General features: G+C 42.2%; 1 protein-coding gene across 1 annotated transcript; it reads left to right on the plus strand.

Annotated features, from left to right (window-relative positions):
- Nucleotides 1-1,029: 1,029 nt before the first annotated feature.
- LOC134405780 (vomeronasal type-2 receptor 26-like) lies at nucleotides 1,030-17,529 on the plus strand. The gene is made up of 6 exons (XM_063137035.1): nucleotides 1,030-1,241; nucleotides 4,386-4,677; nucleotides 7,411-8,271; nucleotides 10,630-10,857; nucleotides 11,360-11,486; nucleotides 16,628-17,529. Exons 1-6 carry the CDS (start codon nucleotides 1,030-1,032, stop codon nucleotides 17,527-17,529), a joined length of 2,622 nt encoding a protein of 873 aa, XP_062993105.1.
- Nucleotides 17,530-18,970: the final 1,441 nt, after the last annotated feature.

Consider the following 18,970-nt stretch of genomic DNA (forward strand, 5'->3'; position numbering starts at 1 on the left):
GTTTCGTTAGAACGGGTGCAAGTTTGTATACGGGTCTAAGGAGAACACATCACGTATCATCTACTAATTCATGCTTTTATTGCTGAATTCAGATGTTCTCTACTTGGGGGGAGGGGATTATGAAAATAAATCCACTACAATTTGTGGAGCTTTCATTGGTAGATTACATTTTATAGATTTTTTCTTCGCTCACCATAAAATCAAAAATCAGACTGAAATATTGCTACACAGCATACAGACGATAGATCAGAATTGTATAAAATTCTGGGTGTGCTTTTAATTCCAGATGCATGCATGAACATATTTTACATCAATTTCCATATTTTTGTATTACCAGATTTGTACAAGTCCAGGATTATTATTATTTCAAAGTCCACAAATTGGCAGGTCCTGCGAAAATCTGACAATCCTGTTGTTTGAGTTTTCTGTGGGTCAGATTCATAGAAAGCTGATGTCATTCATTCCATTGTGGATTAACATCTCTGTGTGTGTGTGTGTGGGGGGGGTTAATCCAGCCATCTGATGTACCATGGTCCCAATCTGAATTGGACCCACACATGATTACACTTGAGTAAAGAAAAAAAGGGGAGAAATAACCCTAACTTTCAGCTGTAAAGTACACCATTAGTGTAACATGTAGTTTGGCTCTTAGAGTTCAGTTTTCTGGACAGGCACCTCAGAATTCTTTGGCTGAGATGTCATCATCATTTTTTCTTTTGCCATCTTGCAGAAAACCAACAGTTTTGAATATGTAATTAACTCTCCTGTTATTAACATATTACTCAAAATTACATGTACTACTTCTCCCCATCCCTAGGGAGTACCAGTAGCCAGATGACAAACTATTAGAAAAGGCAAAAGCAATTTATTAATTTCCCCTGAGCTATGCAGAGCTTTGTCTATAGGTACAAAGGATTGGGGATCAGCCAAGTGTGGCCATTGCAATGAAGAATTCTTACTCAGGGACACTTGAGTAACAGTGTTGGAAAAGATCAATGGTTGTCTAAAATGAAGTTCCCTTTTTGCAAGATGGTCATATTTGTGGTGTTAGTGATACTGCCTCTGGTGTTAGGCAAGCATCCAATTGTCCATTGTTCCATTGGACACCCTGTTCCTATTCTTCACAAATATTATCAATCAGGGGATCTCATCATTGCTGGCATTATATCTCAGGTCTTTATATTTTCAAATGCCATAACCTTTGAGAACCATCCATCGCTGGAGCGTTCTGATGATCATATGTAGGTAGTTTGGCATTTTCACCATGTCATAGAACCATAATGAATATATTCTCACAGTTGCCATATTTCTACTACTTCTACTGGCCCATTTATCATGAGTAATTCTGATGTTTCGGACATAGATGGAGTCTCATGTCCCTAACCCCTTTCTGTTAGGTGGTCCATTTATATTTTAAAATTTCCTGGCTAGAGAACTATTCTAATATACCAGTTTTCCCCATTATTTTTATTTCCTCTGTAAAAACTGAAAGAGTGACAGACATAAGTATGTATGTATTTTCAATAACAGTGCATTTCTGAAATGGTTGTTCAAGCTTCCAAACTGTAGTGAACATTCTTTTTTTTTTTAGTGTGAGTGTGTGTGTGTGTGTGTGTGTGTGTGTGTGTGTGTGTGTGCATGGATGCACAAGCTGTCTGTCTCAGGAAATATCATGCATATTTGAGAGGGCAGGGCAGCAATCACTTACATTATATTTACGTATAATTTTAATTTTATTTTATTCATTTTATTCAGTGTCCGTTTTACAGGCATCTTTTTGGAACATGAGTCTGGAGATTCAGCAGTTCGCTTGGGGGTGGGGGGTTAGGTGTTAAGTAGCCATTTAAGCCAAGGGAATCAAATTCCCACAAAGTTCAAACATGTCCAGAGCTCCTGTCATAAATCAGAGAGAGAGGAAGGCAAAGCAGGATACCGTCAAATGAAATAAGGGTGAAGTAATTTTGAGATGTGAGGGAATTATTCTACTTGACACGTATATCACCGAAGAAGAGGTTATAGGGAGGGAAGAGGAAATTGTATCCTGGAATCTTGTGAAATTTACTCATATGTATCTATATGTCCAGAAAGGCTGGACATATAGATACATATCTGTTCAGTCCTACGGATGTACCTAGCTTATAATGATGAAGGAATGGATAGTCTTTGGTCAACTCACAGGCGGATTTTACTAGCAATGAAATAAGCCTGAGATGCTTCCTAAGACAACAAAGGACCAGAACAATGTGGAGAAATGTTTGCTGATCCCAAGGCACGTCATCCTGCCCATCTGGATTTGGGCATGAAAGACCAAGAAAAAATGTGGGTGCCTAGAGGGTAGGTTTAAGACATTGCACAACATCATCACTGATCCTGACATATATTCTTCTAGTCTGCACCAGGTTTCCTTTACCAATTTCTTTTGGCGCTGAGGGGGGAGATACACATTTATAATAAATAAACTTGCCCACTTAGATTTTACAATCAGGGCATTTGCAAGCCCAGGGAGAGGATCAAGAGTGATGAACTTAGCTTCAATACTTAAATTAACCAAAAGTAAGAGACCCCCTTTAGGCCGACCCCCCTTTCTGCTTACTTCTGCATCTAGTTGATATGATGCAAAGCCGTCCAACGCAATAACATTCGTGGCCCATGTCTCCTGCAGCAAAATTATATCATGCTTTTTTATAAATTTTAAGAAGGAAGGATCTGCCACTTTTCCCTTCCATCCAGAGATGTTCCATGAAAGTATCTTCAAGTGAGCTCTTGCGAGGTCTGCTCTCTGTCAATCTCTACTTGATAAAAGCTCAGTGCCTAGTTGCTTTTGGCAGAGCTCTCTGTTGTTCAGAGCGTTTGAAGGTCTCGGCCGGGTATCCTTTGTGTATTGATGTTCTATAACATCCAGAGATGCTTTTAAAGTGCTCACATTTGAGATCACTGGGCAAAGTATGCCAGATTTCTTACTCGGTGGATTGATTTCTTTAGATTCCTTCTCTGGTGATCCGTTTTCCTCCTTATCTGGACATCTCATGTCTAACCAGGTCAGAGGCTTTAATGTCCCAGGTGCTACAGCGGCTTGGACTGGGAGTACTTTCTTATTTTTGCTTGGCTAGGGGGACCATATGAAAAGGAGGACAGTGTTAGGGTTTTTTCTTTTGAAACAGAGTGACACAGTGGATTCACCCTTTAAACCTATGAGCTGGAACAAATTTCTTACGCTAGGTTTAAGGATGAGTAGCTTTACTTTTCATATTAGCAGCATATGAACAACTTGTATTCCTTTCATACATACAGTTCTAAGTTATATTCTTTTTCTCTGCAAAGAGTCCTTTTTCCTTCTTTCCTTTGTAAAAGTCTTTCTTGAATACCTTCAGGCTGAACTTGCTTGAGGTCTTCGCTCTTGCAGCCACCGAACAACGAGATAACAGCTTCCCAAACAAACTCCCACAGCAGCATGTACATTCCACCTCCTATTCACTTCCGCCCCACAACTCTGTTTGAGACACTCCCCTATTTAAATGGTTGACAGGCTGACACTGAATGATTCAGCATTTCTTGTGCCTTAGTTTTAAACACCTGCTTTTAGATTGGTTCAATCTTTTGCCTAATTCATTCTTCAGTGAATTTATTCTTTGTAAAATTACACATACAATACAAATACTAACAGACAGGGCTCCTGTATCTTTAACAGTTGTAGAGAAAAGGGAATTTCAGCAGGTATCATTTGTATGCATTCAACATCTGGTGAAATTCCCTGTTCATTGCAATAGTTAAAGCTGCAGGTGCCCTCCTCTCTTTTATATCTGGTCAAGAGGTACTCCTGCAGCTTTAACTGTTATGATGAAGGCAAAATTTCTCCAGGTGCTACAAGCATTCAAATGACACTTGCTGAAATTCCCTTTTCTATACAACTTTAAAGATACAGGAGCCCTGTCCTCCTTTTCATATGGTCACCCTAGCTTGGCCCTGTATTTTTGGGAGGTTGGTGTACTTCTGCGTATAACTGGAACTTGGGGATCCTTTTCTTTGATTGACATGAATTCTACTTTATTATTTGACATGCCTTCGCAATGTCCAAATCAGTCATATGTGCTGTGTCAAGTATTGTAATGTAATGTGTTAAATTGTATGGTGTTTGATTGGAGTGCTGGTTGTCATACCGTAATAAACTTATTCACTTCACTGATCCTGAGGCTCATCAGTGAAGGCAAGAGTGAAGGCCTTCATTAACAACTTCCTGTCTTTGTGGAGCTTGAGTCAACATAAGATATCCCTAACTCTGGCCTTAAATTGGCAAGCATTTTGATCATTGAACCTATATAGGAATAAACAGAAATGAATTGTCTTAATAAGATCCGTTATCATTCTGAACATGGCTTTCTTTGCAGGCTAATGACACAGCTCTATCAGCACATTGTGGCCTTGGCATTTGCTATAAAGGACATCAATGAAAACACCCAAATCTTACCCAATGTCAGCCTGGGCTTCCACATCTATAATGATGATTTCAGTGCAACCAGGACCTATCTTGCTTCATTAGAACTTCTTTCCAGACGACGCAGATTTATCCCAAACTACAAGTGTGATGTTGAGAATATCCCTGTAGCAGTCATTGGGGGACCTAACTATGATTTCCATTTCCACATGGCAACTGTCCTGTCTATATACAAGATGTCACAGGTAAGATGTGTGCATGGAGGATATAAGCTGAAAGCAGGAAAGCCGACAGGCAGAGGAAAGAAAAAGAAAGGATTAAAAGTAAAGGAATACTGGAATCTAGAGCTGTGCACTCCGCTCTGCAAATTCAAAGGTTTGACGAAGCTCCATCGAAGCTTCACATTTGTGGATCAGAACAGGGTTAATTTTAAAACCATTGCAAACCTTTGGAGCACAGTGGAGCCCCATTGGAGCTTTGAAAAACTTCAAAGGTATTCATCCATTATTTAGACTTTCTGAGGCTTGTTTTCACATTAAACAATGTTGCTGCACTTAAGTGGAGGCTTCTCCATATAAGGAAGGTGCTGAGGGGGTGATAAGCATCATTGAGATTGACATCTGTAACTACCCATAAACGATTAACTTTAAAAGCTCCTGAAAGGATCCTCCTCTGAGCCTCCTAGCATTTCTGTTTAAGGGGATGCTAAAGCACCTTGCTGTGTCTATGGTTTGTACCACTGTGCCCACCTCGCAGGGCTGGTTTGTGTGTTTCTTGCTTTGATTCAGGGCATGAGTTATTCACTGTCATGGAACGTCAGTTGCATTTTGGACATGCTGCTGCTATCGTGAGTGAACCCTCTTCTACAATTTTATTAGAGTCTGGCATTATTATTATTACTATTACTATTATTGGTTGTAGAGGATTTTTCCTGAACCCACACCATGGTCACATATTAGGCACATCCAAGCCAGCTTGCATTTCTAATGTCTGCAGTGCCACAGACTAGCTGCTATTATTATTATTATTATTATTATTATTATTATTATTATTATTATTATTATTATTATTTGTGGGTGATCAGGACCTACATCACCACATTTAGTAGTCACAGCTAAGCCAGCCTGCATTTGCATCCCATTCTGCCTTTGCTTTGCTCCAAAATGCCCACCTCGCAGGGCTGGTTTGTGCCTTTCTTGATGCGAAGCAAGGCAATCCTTGGGTCCCTTCTGTCACTAGTTGCTTTAGTTTCTCCTACTGCCATGATCCTGTCATTGGCACGCATTCGCATGTTGCCGTCCAAAATGTTGTGTGAATGTGCCCACCATCCTGCCTCACCGGGCCAGTTTGTGAATTGCTTGCTTTGACTCAGGGTCACGAGGCATTCACTGCCATTGAACTCAGCTGCATTTTTAAAGTGCTGCTGCACTCATAAGTGACTGCAATTCTACAACTTTTCCATCTGTCTTTACAGTCAGGCAGGGATTATTATTATTATTATTATTATTATTATTATTATTATTATTATTGGCTAAGCTGTGCTTACACAGTGCAGTCTGTTCACTGAAAGGATCCTCCTCCTCGCCTCCTATTAAGGGGATGCTGAAACATCTCTCACTGTCTATGTCTTGCTCGTCTGTGCCCGGCTCACAGGGCCAGTTTATTTGCTTTCTTCTGGCCTCTTGGTGAACACCGACATAGCTGCCTGCCTCTGTCTCTCTGCCAGGCTGCCTGCCCATCTCTGCACAGCCTAAGAATCTTAGAGGAAAGAAAGAGCCAGAGTTGCTGGAACTAGAGAACTTATAGAAGAGAGCTGGACCAATGACAGTGAGATATTGCTTGAATAGGGGACCTGTATAAAATGGGGACGCAGCCTAATCAGGATCGCTGGATGTGTTTATCCCTCATTGCTTTTTTATTTCCCTGTTTGATCATATGTTTACTTAATATCTGCCCAGTCCCAATAATCAAGCTTTAAATGTGCTGAAGAAAGGAAGGACACCTTATTGATGATCAGAATGCACAGTTTAGACTGGATGGCACAGTGGAGACTGGGCTGATTCTAAACCAAACACACCCACCAAAAACTAATAAGGATGGTGTTAAATCTTTACTGTTCTGCCTCTTCCAAAAATTAAGAATTGTTGTTGTTGCTGCTGTTGCTGTTGTTTAATACTGTGAGACAGAAAGTATAGGGACCACCAAATAGGAGTAAAGAAGAGTCTCTTGCTTATTTGCATGTGAGAAGTCTGAACAAAAATCCTGCTCTTCTGTGGTGCAGAAGATGGGAGCAGAGGTCCTTTTTCAATTAGCAGTGCACCGCAGTTCCTTCTTCTGAAGAAGCAAAAAGTGACAAACACATCAAATAATAATAAAACTGAGTAATGAGAGTACAATAAAGAACTCAGCACAGAGCCTGAAAAATCAAATTTAAGAACAAGCGTGTCCTGTGAATGGTAAGAGGATGAGGCAGAAAGTGATTGATTTGTGGTGGTGGTGGTGGAGGCAGGGGGAGGGAGAGGTGAAGAAAGAAGAGGAGGTGGAGAAGGAAAGAGATGGAAGGAAGCTGATGATTAGTCCCACCAGGGAAGCTGCACCAATGTGAAAAGTCATCTGGCACCATCAGCACTAGGCTTGCAGTAACTCCTGATGTAGTTATTATAAGCGTCCTGCATGAGGCATTTTTGTGATGTCTCACTCATGGTAGTTTGTGGGTGATTTACACTGTATTGCCACCCTACAGGGTCTCTCCTATACCTTTCAAAGATTTTTCTAGTATTATCTCAAAATGGCAGAATGAAACCCTAGTGTAGTCGAAATAGCATGCTATACCACAGCTTCACCTAGTGGTTATGTAATAGAACATACAAAAAAGAAAAGATGTTGGGTGATTTGTGAAACGATCCAATCACAATCACACAGAGAATGAAATATTAATTGACATCAGTATTCTCCTCCCTGCCCCATACCACCTTTAGATCACCTATGGCTCTTCTCCCATGAAGAATAACAATATCCAAACAGATTTCTTCCACTGGATGTTTCCAGATGGGGCTCCTCAATATGATGGGATTCTGCTTTTATTGTTGCATTTCAAATGGACATGGATAGGGGTGCTTTCTCAGAATGATGATAATTCAGAGAAATTTATACAAAATGTTCTTCCCACATTTTCCCAGAGAGGTATTTGCTTTGATTTTATCGAAAGATTCCCTCAAATAGCCTCTTCTGGTGAAGTGGCTGCAATGGTGGAGGAAGGATTTAAAACAAGCCTCATTGTTTTTGCAAGTTCTGCTAATATTGTGATTGTGCATGGTGAAGTTTATACCATGATGACATTGAGGATTTTACTGAAGGTGGCAGAATCAGAAGATATATCTTTGTCAATGAACGCAAAAGTCTGGATTATGACAGCCCAGATGGATTTCACATCATTTTCCTTCCAAAGGAATTGGGACATAAATTTCATCAATGGTGCTATATCCTTTGCAATTCACTCAAAGGATCCTCAAGGATTCCAAGGATTCCTTTACGGGAGAAATCCTACCTTGGTAAAAGAAGATGGTTTTCTGGGAGTTTTCTGGGAAAAGGCATTTGACTGTTCTTTCCCCCATCCTTCTTTAGATAAGAAAGAGAGAGGAATCTGCACTGGAGAGGAAAAGCTGGAGACTCTTCCTGGATCTGTTTTTGAAATGAGCATGACTGGCCATAGTTACAGCATCTACAATGCTATCTATGCTGTAGCACATGCTTTGCATGCCATGCATCCATCTAAACTCAAATACAGAGGAATGGTGGCTAGCACAAGATGGAAATTTTTGAATCAACACCCATGGCAGGTACTGTCCTACTGAGGCTGCTGAAGAAGAGTTCACTATATCTATAGGTGCAACAATCGTTTCTTCACTGCAAATAAAGGTTTCTCAGTGGAGATGGTGGGTAGTCCCATATGTATCCATGTGTCAGTTAACAAGGCCTTGCAGAAATATGATGCAGCATTCCACAGGACTCCCTGTGTTATAGACATATTCAAATCTTTCAATTAAAATATGTTTTAAAAAGAAAACACCAAGGGCCTTGCTAGACCTACCTGAAAATCTGGGCGTGTGGAGGGGCAAGCCTGTGCTACGAATAGTGTGGGCTGTCGCTCCAATCCACATGTCAGACACGACGGGCTACAGGAAAGCCCCATTGCGTCTGCCATTTTGTTTTACACTTAAAGGGCCGGATGCGCAAGAGCACACCACCGGAAACTGTAAGTGGTGTTTGTTTGTTTGTTTGTTTTAAAAAAGGGATCCCGGCTCCCCTCTTCCCCCAATTTCCCCACCCTGGCCATGATTCCCCACCCTGCGATCCCTGCTTTCCCCACCCCTGTGATCCCTGCTTCCCCTCCCTGTGATCTCCATTCCCCCCCGCGCTCTCCAATTCCCCCAATCTCCGATTCCCCCATGATATCCGATTCCCACCCACCCGCCCCAACCCTCACCCCCCCAGCTCTGAGCTTCCCCCTGCCCCTGCCTGATCTTCCCCCGCCCCCCATGCCCCCAAGCTCCATTTTCTCCATTGCTCTGATTTTCCCCCATCCTCCCCTAGGTTCTGTTTTACCCCTGGCTCTGATTCCCCCCCCCCTTGGCTCTGTTTTCCCCTGGCTCCAATTTCCCCTATCCCTCCTGGTTCTGATTTTCCCTCTGGCTCCGATTCATCCCCAATCTCCCCACACTGCCCTGATGGCTGCAGCGCTACACCCCATCCACCACTTTCCCTGGCTACTCATGAGTAAATGCAGTCGCCGTGAAAAGTGGCAGACTGGTCTACAGGTCTGTAGTCTCAGGCTCAGCCCGAGACCATGGGAAATACTGGGCCACAAGCGGTGCCGGTTATCCCAGGCCAAGGGAGGGTTACGCCTGCCTGAGCCTGGGATCCCTTGTGCATCATCTGGATGCACAGGGGTGGGCCCAGGGCTCGCACTGGGCTAACCCATTGTCTAGCAAGGCCCCAAGACACTGAACATGATTAGTAGTTTTCAGGAGCCACAGAGTGTGCTCTTGAGTGTAATTGAGCACCAGTCCAAGTCAGATGTTCAAAAGTGGAGGAGGGGATTTCTCCTATCCCTCCTACCCCACACACACAATCCCTAACATCATAGTTTTGGGGCAATAGAATTAGCACTGCTTCATGAGATGAATCCATCAAGCCTCCCATCAGAGACTGATGAGTTTAGATAGGATTGAATGATTCATGTTTTTGAATGATACATGTGTTGATACTAGTTTGGAAAAGTTTAACATAGTTTGTTTTTATCCCATGATAAGAACCAATTTAATCTTTAATATAAAGTGCCATTCTGCCATGCCCAGTATATCCTGGGTGTGTGAGAGGATGAGACGTGCCCACTTGCCATTGGATGGGCACATCAGGGGCACGAGACTGGGAGGGGACTAAGAAGACTTAAAAGAAACCCTCACCCCTCTCAGCTTCCTCTTTGCTGCACGGCTCCCTCCCTCCATGTAGACAGTGTGGGCTTGCTGGTTGCCATTTGGGGCCGAGAAGTTGTTGTTGTTGTTGTTTTTTACTCTTGTACTGATTTGTGCATGAGTTTTTTTCACCTACTCCACACTGTAAGACAGCTTGGGAGTAACAAATAGGTTCATATGATTAAATTTGGTCACATTTTATTTCACGCTAGTTACGGGCATCCAGAGGGATTGTGAATTGGTGAGCATTCACAGGCACTGTTCAAGGTGAATGGTAAGATCTGAGGCTCCCAGCTTTGAGCCCCACGGCCTAGCTAGGGAGATAAGGCTTACCTTTGGGGCCAACCCTACTCACCCACTCTGAGCCTTGCAGTCTGAGTTAGGGCATGACAAAGGAAAGTCTCCCTGCTCCACAAGGGGCAGGCCCATGGGAAGGTGAATGGTTTAGAACCTGCCCATGGGCTACAAATGGCTCGCCCGACCTGAAGGGCCTGCAAGCAGGCCATACTGGATGCCCAATAGGAATTCCACCCCTTTGCAGATTGTTAAATAAATGTGGCCCTGTTTAAACCCAGTTATTGTTGTCTATCTCATTATTTCTTGACCTATGCACCACAATGAAATTTATATTGCAATGGGCTATGAATTAACATCACTGTACTGTTGTATAATGTTCAATTGCAGTTTAATCTGATGCTATCGCTTCTTTCGCTACCAATTTAGATCTACCACTTTCTGAGAAGTGTCACATTTAACAATAGTGTTGGGGAAGTGGTTTCCTTTGACCAAAATGGGAAATTTGTAGCTAGATATGACATTAAAAACTGGGTCACATTCCAAAATAAGACATTTTATAGAGTCAAAGTTGGAATGATGAACCCGAGGGCTTCCCCCGAGAAGAGATTCACCATTCATGATGATGGCATTACTTGGCCCAGCAGGTTCAACCAGGTAAGCTCCATTTCCCAATGAATCCAAAGTAGTTTTGTGCAATAATCTCTTCCGAATTTCTGAAATGGTGTCTGTATTGCATTATAGCCAAAGCTCTAAAAAATGTACGACACACTGCAGCAATCTGGATGAGAGGTTATCATAGCATGGATAACTGTAGCTTGGTTATGTCTGTCCAGATAAAGGTGTAGTTGGTGGAAAAAAACATGGGGGAAAAGAACCTGGGTGTGTTCTAAAGTGTTCTAAATTGGTAAGATACTGGACTAAGCTTTGAGGGAGTCAATTTAATTTCTGAGAACTTGATCATAAATTCCAAGTTGCTGGAGTAATGGCAGAAGTTACTATACTGCAAATACTATTGACATTTTTTACATAGGAAGTTCTCTCTAAAGACAGAGCTATTATGTCATAGCAGCTTTAATGTAGTTTGTACGTGTTGATTTGTAGATATGCCAATGAGATGCCAACTCCCAAATTATTCTCTTTTTTCATTTATGGACAGGCACAACCCCTCTCTCTGTGCAACGATAATTGTGATTTGGGTTATAGTAAGAAAAAGAGGGAAGGGGTGCCATTTTGCTGTTATGATTGCCAAGAATGTCCAGAAATGAAGATTTCAGACCAGAAGGGTACGAGATAGATTCTGCAATAATCATAAAGTTATATATTTACTATGTGTACCTCAGGCTTTTAAATGTTGTTTAAATTGTTTGCAAATGGGTGCTAAGTAGTGATGAATTTAGTCTGCTTTTTGGATAAGAACTTTCCAAAATTCATAAATTTCATGATAAATTCAATGGAAAGAATGTTAGTTATTGTTGTTTAAATCAAATATGGGAGAAAGAGAAGCCAACATATTTGACTCTGCAGACAAAGGGTTTGAGCGGGCCAGCTCCAGACACTCTTGGATGAGACTGATTATCTGGATCCATTTCAGTCGGGATTCAGGCCTGGCATTGGCACAGAAACAGCCTTGGTCGCCCTGTATGATGACCTATGTCAGGAGAAAGACAAGGGGAGTGTGACTCTGTTGATTCTCCTTGATCTCTCAGCGGCTTTCGATACCATCGACCATTGTATCCTTCTGGAACATCTGGCTGAGTTGGGAGTGGGGGGTACTGCATTGCCGTGGTTCCGCTCCTACTTAGCAGGATGGCTCCAAAAGGTGGTGCTTGGGGAACATTGCTCGGCCCCGTGGACTCTCCAGTATGGGGTTCCGCAGGGGTCGGTCTTGTCCCCCATGCTGTTTAACATTTACATGAAACCATTGGGTGCGGTCATCCAGAGTTTTGGAGTGTGCTGTCATCAGTACGCTGATGACATGCAGCTCTACTGCTCCTTTTCATCCTCATCAGGTGTGGTTGTGGATGTGCTGAACCGGTGCTTGGCTGTGACAATGGACTGGTTGAGGGCTAATAAACTGAAACTCAATCCAGACAAGACTGAGATGCTGCTGGTGGGTGGTTTCTCTGATCGGATTGGGGGTGTTCAACCAGTTCTGGATGGGGTTGCACTCCCCCTGAAGGAGCAGGTTCGTAGCTTGGGGGTTCTCCTAGAACCATCTTTGTCACTTGAGGCTCAGGTGGCCTCGATGGCACGGAGTGCTTTCTACCAACTTCGGTTGGTGGCCCAGCTACGCCCCTATCTGTACAGGGATAACCTAGCTTCAGTTGTCCATACTTTGGTAACTTCCAAATTAGATTACTGCAATGCCCTCTACATGGGGCAGCCTTTGAAGATGGTCCGGAAGCTGCAGCTTGTGCAAAATGCGGCGGCCAGATTGATAGCTGGAACAGGGAGGTTTGAGCACATAACACCAATTCTGGCCCACTTGCATTGGCTGCCTATATGTTTCCGAGCCCAGTTCGAGGTGCTGGTCTTAACCTATAAAGCCCTACATGGCTTGGGACCACAATACCTGATGGAACGCCTCTCCCGACATGAACCTACCCGTACACTGCGCTCAAAATCTAAGGTCCTCCTCCGAGTGCCTACTCCGAGGGAAGCTCGGAGGATGGCAACAAGGGAGAGGGCCTTCTCAGTGGTTGCCCCCTGACTGTGGAATGATCTTCCCGATGAGGCTCGCCTGGTGCCAACATTGTTATCTTTTTGGCACCAGGTCAAGACTTTTCTCTTCTCCCAGGCATTTAACAGCATTTAACAATGTTAAGTTTGTTTTTAATGGACCCCAGAATTGTTGTTTTTAAATGGATACTGTTGTTGTTATACTGTTTTTATGTTTTTTTTAAAAAAATGTATACTTTTAATGTTTACTATTTTTAATTGTTGTAAACCACCCAGAGAACTTCGGCTGTGGGGCGGTATATAAATGTAATAAAATAAATAAATAATAAATAAATTGAGTGCTTAGCTCTTGAAAACGTGAGTTTGAATTATTGTGTATTCAGAAGGGTTTTTGTGCAGGACTGGAGTTGTCTCCTTACCCATAACAATGATTTTTCTGGCAGGTACAACATGGTCCTTTCCTTGCAAATTTCTTCATAATTTTGAAGGGTTACAGATTAAGAAAATCAATCTAAATATGTTAGAAAGAAAACTGTCAAAATTGTCCATCCCTCCTCACAAAACAATGTTTTCTCACATTTCCACTCAGATGCAACTGCTCTTGTATATATCACCTAATGTCATTGTGGGTTGTGATGCAGGGGAGAATTTGAGCATAACTGGAGATGATGGTGTTAATATTCACTGTTCATTAGCAATATGCAGGAATAGACAGTATGTGTCTTTTAGCTTCCCTTTCCAATGGGCTCAAGACCTGCAATGTTTCTGGATCAAAGTTGAATATAGGGCTGTGATCTGCTTCTCTTCGGGTCGGAGAAGCTACAGCGAACCGGGGTTATCTGCTTCCGCTACAGGCAGAGGAGAAGCAGATCGGGGGGCTGGAGAAGCATGGCAAAGAGAAGCGACCATAAGTGGATCGTTCCTCTTTTTGCGGAGCGCTCCATCCACCATTTTGGATAATTTTCCCCATAGGATTGCATTGTGGAAAAGATTAGTGGATAACTTTTTTGTTTTTCAAGCTACCTATTTGAAACTCACTGTGCTTAGAGAGTCGGGGGTGGGGGTCATTTTGTGCCTACTTTCAGCACTTTGTGTGCTGCGGTTTGCTTGCTATAATTGTTTTAAAAATAGGTTAAAAAAGCGGGAGAGGTACCTTTTTTTGAAGTGCTGAGAGGCAGATTCAACTCCCAGTCATGATCACCTGATGAAGCATCCTCCAATCCCAAAGTTGGAGGGGGGATAAGCAAAATGGGATACTTAGTAACTTGGGATACTGGGAAACTTTTTTCTTAGTCTCTGAATGGACTTTTCCCAGTGTTTTTTTAAAACAGTAGCCCCACCAAACGCACAAACACAACCTGAAATCATATACTAAGCAAATATATAACAGATAGGAAACACAGCACTGCTACCCACCCTAACTTTGGTGAACAACTGAATAGATGAGGTGCAAGGTGATGAGGTCCCCTAGGGCAGTGGACTTGCCCAGTGCACACTCCTGCCCTTGGAGGGTAATCAGAACCCTCCAAAGGTTAACCAGTGGAGAAGCTATGCCTGTCATGAGTTGAAGTGCAAGTTAGCTTCTAAAGACTTTGAAATGGGCAGAGTTCCCCCTCCCCCTGGGCACGTCCACTTTCCTCTTACTGGTAAAAGACAGACATAGCTTTTTTAAAAAAAAAAAAAAAATCTTGTTGTTGTGATTCAGCAACACTGCTGCTTTTAATTCCACCCCTCCTTTGTTTGTTTATTTATTTATTTATTTATTTATTTATTTATTTATTTATTACATTTATACACCCCATAGCCCAAGCTCTCCTGGCTTTCCCTCTTCAGTGAAGTCAGGCAGGCTTTCATTGTGGTTCAACTCCTTATTGTTGTTGTTGTTGTTGTTGTTGTTGTTGTTATTAATTAGTACTGCTGTTATTAACTTTATTAATGGCTGTGATCACTGTGCAGTCAATCAACTCTGAAGCAAGGATCACAAAGCTTTACTCTTATCCTACTAGTGCCCTAGTTATGGGATGTGAAAGAAAAGGCATCTCTCTGTGGTGCTCCCGCCTCACAGGAACGGTTTGCATTACTGGCTTTGCAACAATCCTTGGCTCACTTCGTTGTGCCCCCAGAAATGTCTGCTGCATGCCTGCCTTCCCGCCTCCGCCTGGGTGCTATTGTTTTGGGGTATTTGCTGGGACTTACTTCACCATAGATCTATGGCATAGTCGTACATCTCTGCCTGCCTCTCTGCTTGCCTGGTGCCTGGGAGATGTACTACATGATGGGCTTTGTGGTTCAACCCCGCAAGCCTCTGACATGCTTGCTCCCAGTGCTGCCTGTCCTCCTCTGTGCCTGCCTCACAGGGATGGTTTGTGAGTCTCTTGCCTTGACTCAAGGAGGGTATCCTTCTGTGTGATAAAAGGCAGCTGCATTGCAAGCTCTTGGTGTGTGTGTGTGTGTGAGAGAGAGAGAGAGAGAGTGAGTGTGTGCATTTTTGGAAGTATTTCAGCTGAGATGAAGATCCTTATTTAGAAAAAAAACAAACTTGATTCCCCCAAATCATCTGTGCTATTGATTACTATGGACAAGCAGTTTGCAATGGATCCCTATGGGCAGGTATGGTTTCCTTATGGGCATACTGTTCTTTGTGGGGTTTTTTTTCATATATTCCCCCAAAATCAGTGGAGGCTTGGATTTCCTTCCAACTAGGCATGAAGGTGAATACATGGATATGCTGTCATGGTGGTGATTTTGAGGTTTCTGACCTGAAAACTGATAGAGTGCTAGAATGGGATTTGAATTGGTTTGAGATAAAAGGGAAAAAAATCACCAAAAATCAGGGGATGATGGGATTTGCTTGAAGCTTGCCATGAATGTGGATCTTGATGGCATCTGTGAGGGTGCCTATTGTCAAGTTTGTATCTGTAAACATGTCAGAGTAAATCTCATTTCTGAAAATGGGGTGTCGGATTTTCAAAAATCCCCCCAAAATCAGGGGATTCTTGGATTTGCTTGTGGTTTGGCATGCATGTATATACATGGATAAGCTGTCATTGTGCCTAATTTGATGTTTTAAACATGTAAACTGATGGAGTTCTAGCATGGGATTTGAATTGGGGTGTGCTAAAATGGAAAAAATTGCCAAAAATCAGGGGATAATGGGATTTGCTTGAAGCTTGCCATGAATGTGGATCTAGATGGCATCTGTGAGGGTGCCTACTGTCAAGTTTGTATCTGTAAAAATGTCAGAGTAAATCCCATTTCTGAAAATGGGGTGTTGGATTTCCAAAAATTCCCCCAAAATTAGGGGATGCTTGGATTTGCTTGAGGCTTGGCATGAATATGTATAAATGGATAAGGTCTCATGGTGCCAATTTTGAGGTTTCTAACATTAACAAAAAAAGGTATAGGCATTTGGATTTCAATGCAAGTCTATGGGGGGGGGAGGAACGGAGCTCCGATCCGGATCTGGATCTCCACAGCAAGACGAAGCAGACCATAGGTGGATTGCTGCAGAGCAGAGTGGACCCGATCTGGAAGTTGCAAATCTGGAAGAGAAGTGGATCGTGGGGTCCATGCACAGCCCTAGTTGAATATGGCTATTTGTTAAATTAATGACATGAGAACTGTTCAGACATGGCTTTCAGAGCCATAGAAGCCATCATTCCAGGCTTTCTAATTCTTATGTTTAATTTGAAATATGCAGCCACCATGTGCAGGAAAAAGAATACATCTATATTTTCTTTTTCAGACATGGCTGAGTGTTTCGATTGCCCAGGGGATCAATACCCAAACAATAACAAGGACAGCTGTGTTCCAAAAGAAGTAACCTTTTTGTCTTATGAAGAACCTCTGGGGATTATTTTAGCCACTTTTGCTCTCTCCTTTTCTTCAGTAACAGCCCTGGTGCTGGGAATCTTCATGAAGCACAAGGAGACTCCCATTGTCAAAGCAAACAACCGGAACCTCAGCTACACTCTGCTCATCTCCCTCCTGTTCTCCTTCCTTTGTGTCTTTTTATTCATTGGGCAACCGGAAAAGCTGCCATGCCTCCTTCGACAAACTGCTTTCGGCATGATCTTTTCAGTGGCCGTGTCTTGCATATTGGCCAAAACCACCATTGTGGTTCTAGCTTTCATGGCCACCAAACCTGGCTCCAAGATGAGGAAATGGGTAGGAAAACAATTGGCTAGCTACATCGTTCTTCTATGCTCTCTCATTCAAGCCATGATTTGTTGCATGTGGCTGGCAATCTCTCCCCCATTTCCTCAGTTTGACATGCACTCAATGACTAAAGAAATTGTACTTCAATGTAATGAAGGATCAAATCTCATGTTTTACTTTGCCTTGGGCTTTCTGGGCTTTCTGGCTACTGTTAGCTTTATTATAGCTTTCCTAGCCAGAAAATTACCAGACAGTTTCAATGAAGCCAAATTTATCACCTTCAGTATGTTAGTCTTCTGCAGTGTATGGCTGTCCTTTGTTCCCACATACTTGAGTACCAAAGGGAAATATATGGTGGCTGTGGAGATCTTCTCTATCTTGACTTCCAGTGCTGGATTATTGGGTTGTATCTTCCTCCCCAAATGTTTTGTCATTTTGCTGAAGCCTGAGTTGAACAGCAGAGGTCAGCTAATTACCAGACATCATTAAAGAATTTGTGTTTATCACATATAAATTGTATGAGATAAATGTATCACATTGTACTGCTTCCAGATCATTGTCTCAAGTTGCTGGAGCCATTGCTCAGCAGAGCTCAATCTTAACCAGAAAAGAATTCATTCTTGAAGTACTTCTGGTTATTAGCTGTCTTCACGTGTTCCTCTCATAGAATTTCCCTACTGAGAACACATTTTATTCAGCTGCATGTAATTACAAATTAGAAATGCTGTGTACTTGATCATTGTCTTAGTTTTTAGGGATTAATTTAGATGTTGTAGAAATTGAAAAAAATATAATTCTTCCATTCAGAAAAAAGTGAAGGTATTGCAAACTGAGTCCCAAGCTTTGCAAAGAAACCTCAAAAGAGTGCTATTGCTCCTAAAATCAAGCATAGTATAACATTATTCTGATCTACCTGGCTCTTCCCAAAAAAACGATGCCATCAAGGCTGAAAATGGCACAGCCATTGGTGTGGAGGACTTCAGCAACAGCATATGTTGGATCCATAAGTCTTGATCACTCTTGAATTATTCTTAACATGAACAAGAGATGATTTCATGTTGGAGAGTTATTGTAACAATCAGAGTCCATTGCAGGATCTACACTACTGCTTTATATTGTTATTGAAGTGCACTAACAACTGTTGAGGCCCATGACACATCTACTCCAAGCAGGATATAACACTATGAAACTAGTTTGAAAATGGAATATTGGATGTGTCTTGGCCCCCATGAGTCCTGGGCAGGATCTAAACTACTGTTTTTAAATGGTTTATTTATTTATTTATTTATTTTTATTTATTTTATTTATTAATTACATTTCTATACCGCCCAATAGCCGGAGCTCTCTGGGCGGTTCACAAAAATTAAAAACATTCAAAGTATAAAACAACAGTATAAAACCATAATATAAAGTACAATATAAAAGCTCAACCAGATAAAAAAAGCAGCAATGCAAAATTACAAATTTCAAACACCATGTTAAAATTTATTTATAGACAGTTAAAATGTTGGGAGAATAAAAAGGTCTTCACCTGGCGTCTAAAAGCATATAATGTAGGTGCCAAGCGAATCTTCTTAGGGAGCTCATTCCACAGCTGGGGTGCCACAGCAGAGAAGGCCCTCCTCCTGGTAGCCACCTGCCTCACTTCCTTTGGCAGAGGCTCATGGAGAAGGACCCCTGAGGATGACCTTAGGGTCCGGGCAGGTATATATGGGAGGAGGCGTTGTTCAGATAACCTGGCCCCAAGCTGTTTAGGGCTTTAAATGTTAATACCAGCACTTTGAATCGGGCCCGGACCTGGACTGGCAGCCAATGAAGTTGGAAAAGGACAGTATAACAGTAGTGACAACTGTTGAGGTCCAGGACGCACTCCATAAACAGTTTTCAAAACATTTTCAAAGTGTCATATCCTGCTTAGTGTAGATCTGGC

Source organism: Elgaria multicarinata, chromosome 11 (genome assembly GCF_023053635.1).
Source record: "Elgaria multicarinata webbii isolate HBS135686 ecotype San Diego chromosome 11, rElgMul1.1.pri, whole genome shotgun sequence".
Taxonomy (NCBI): Eukaryota; Metazoa; Chordata; class Lepidosauria; order Squamata; family Anguidae; genus Elgaria; species Elgaria multicarinata.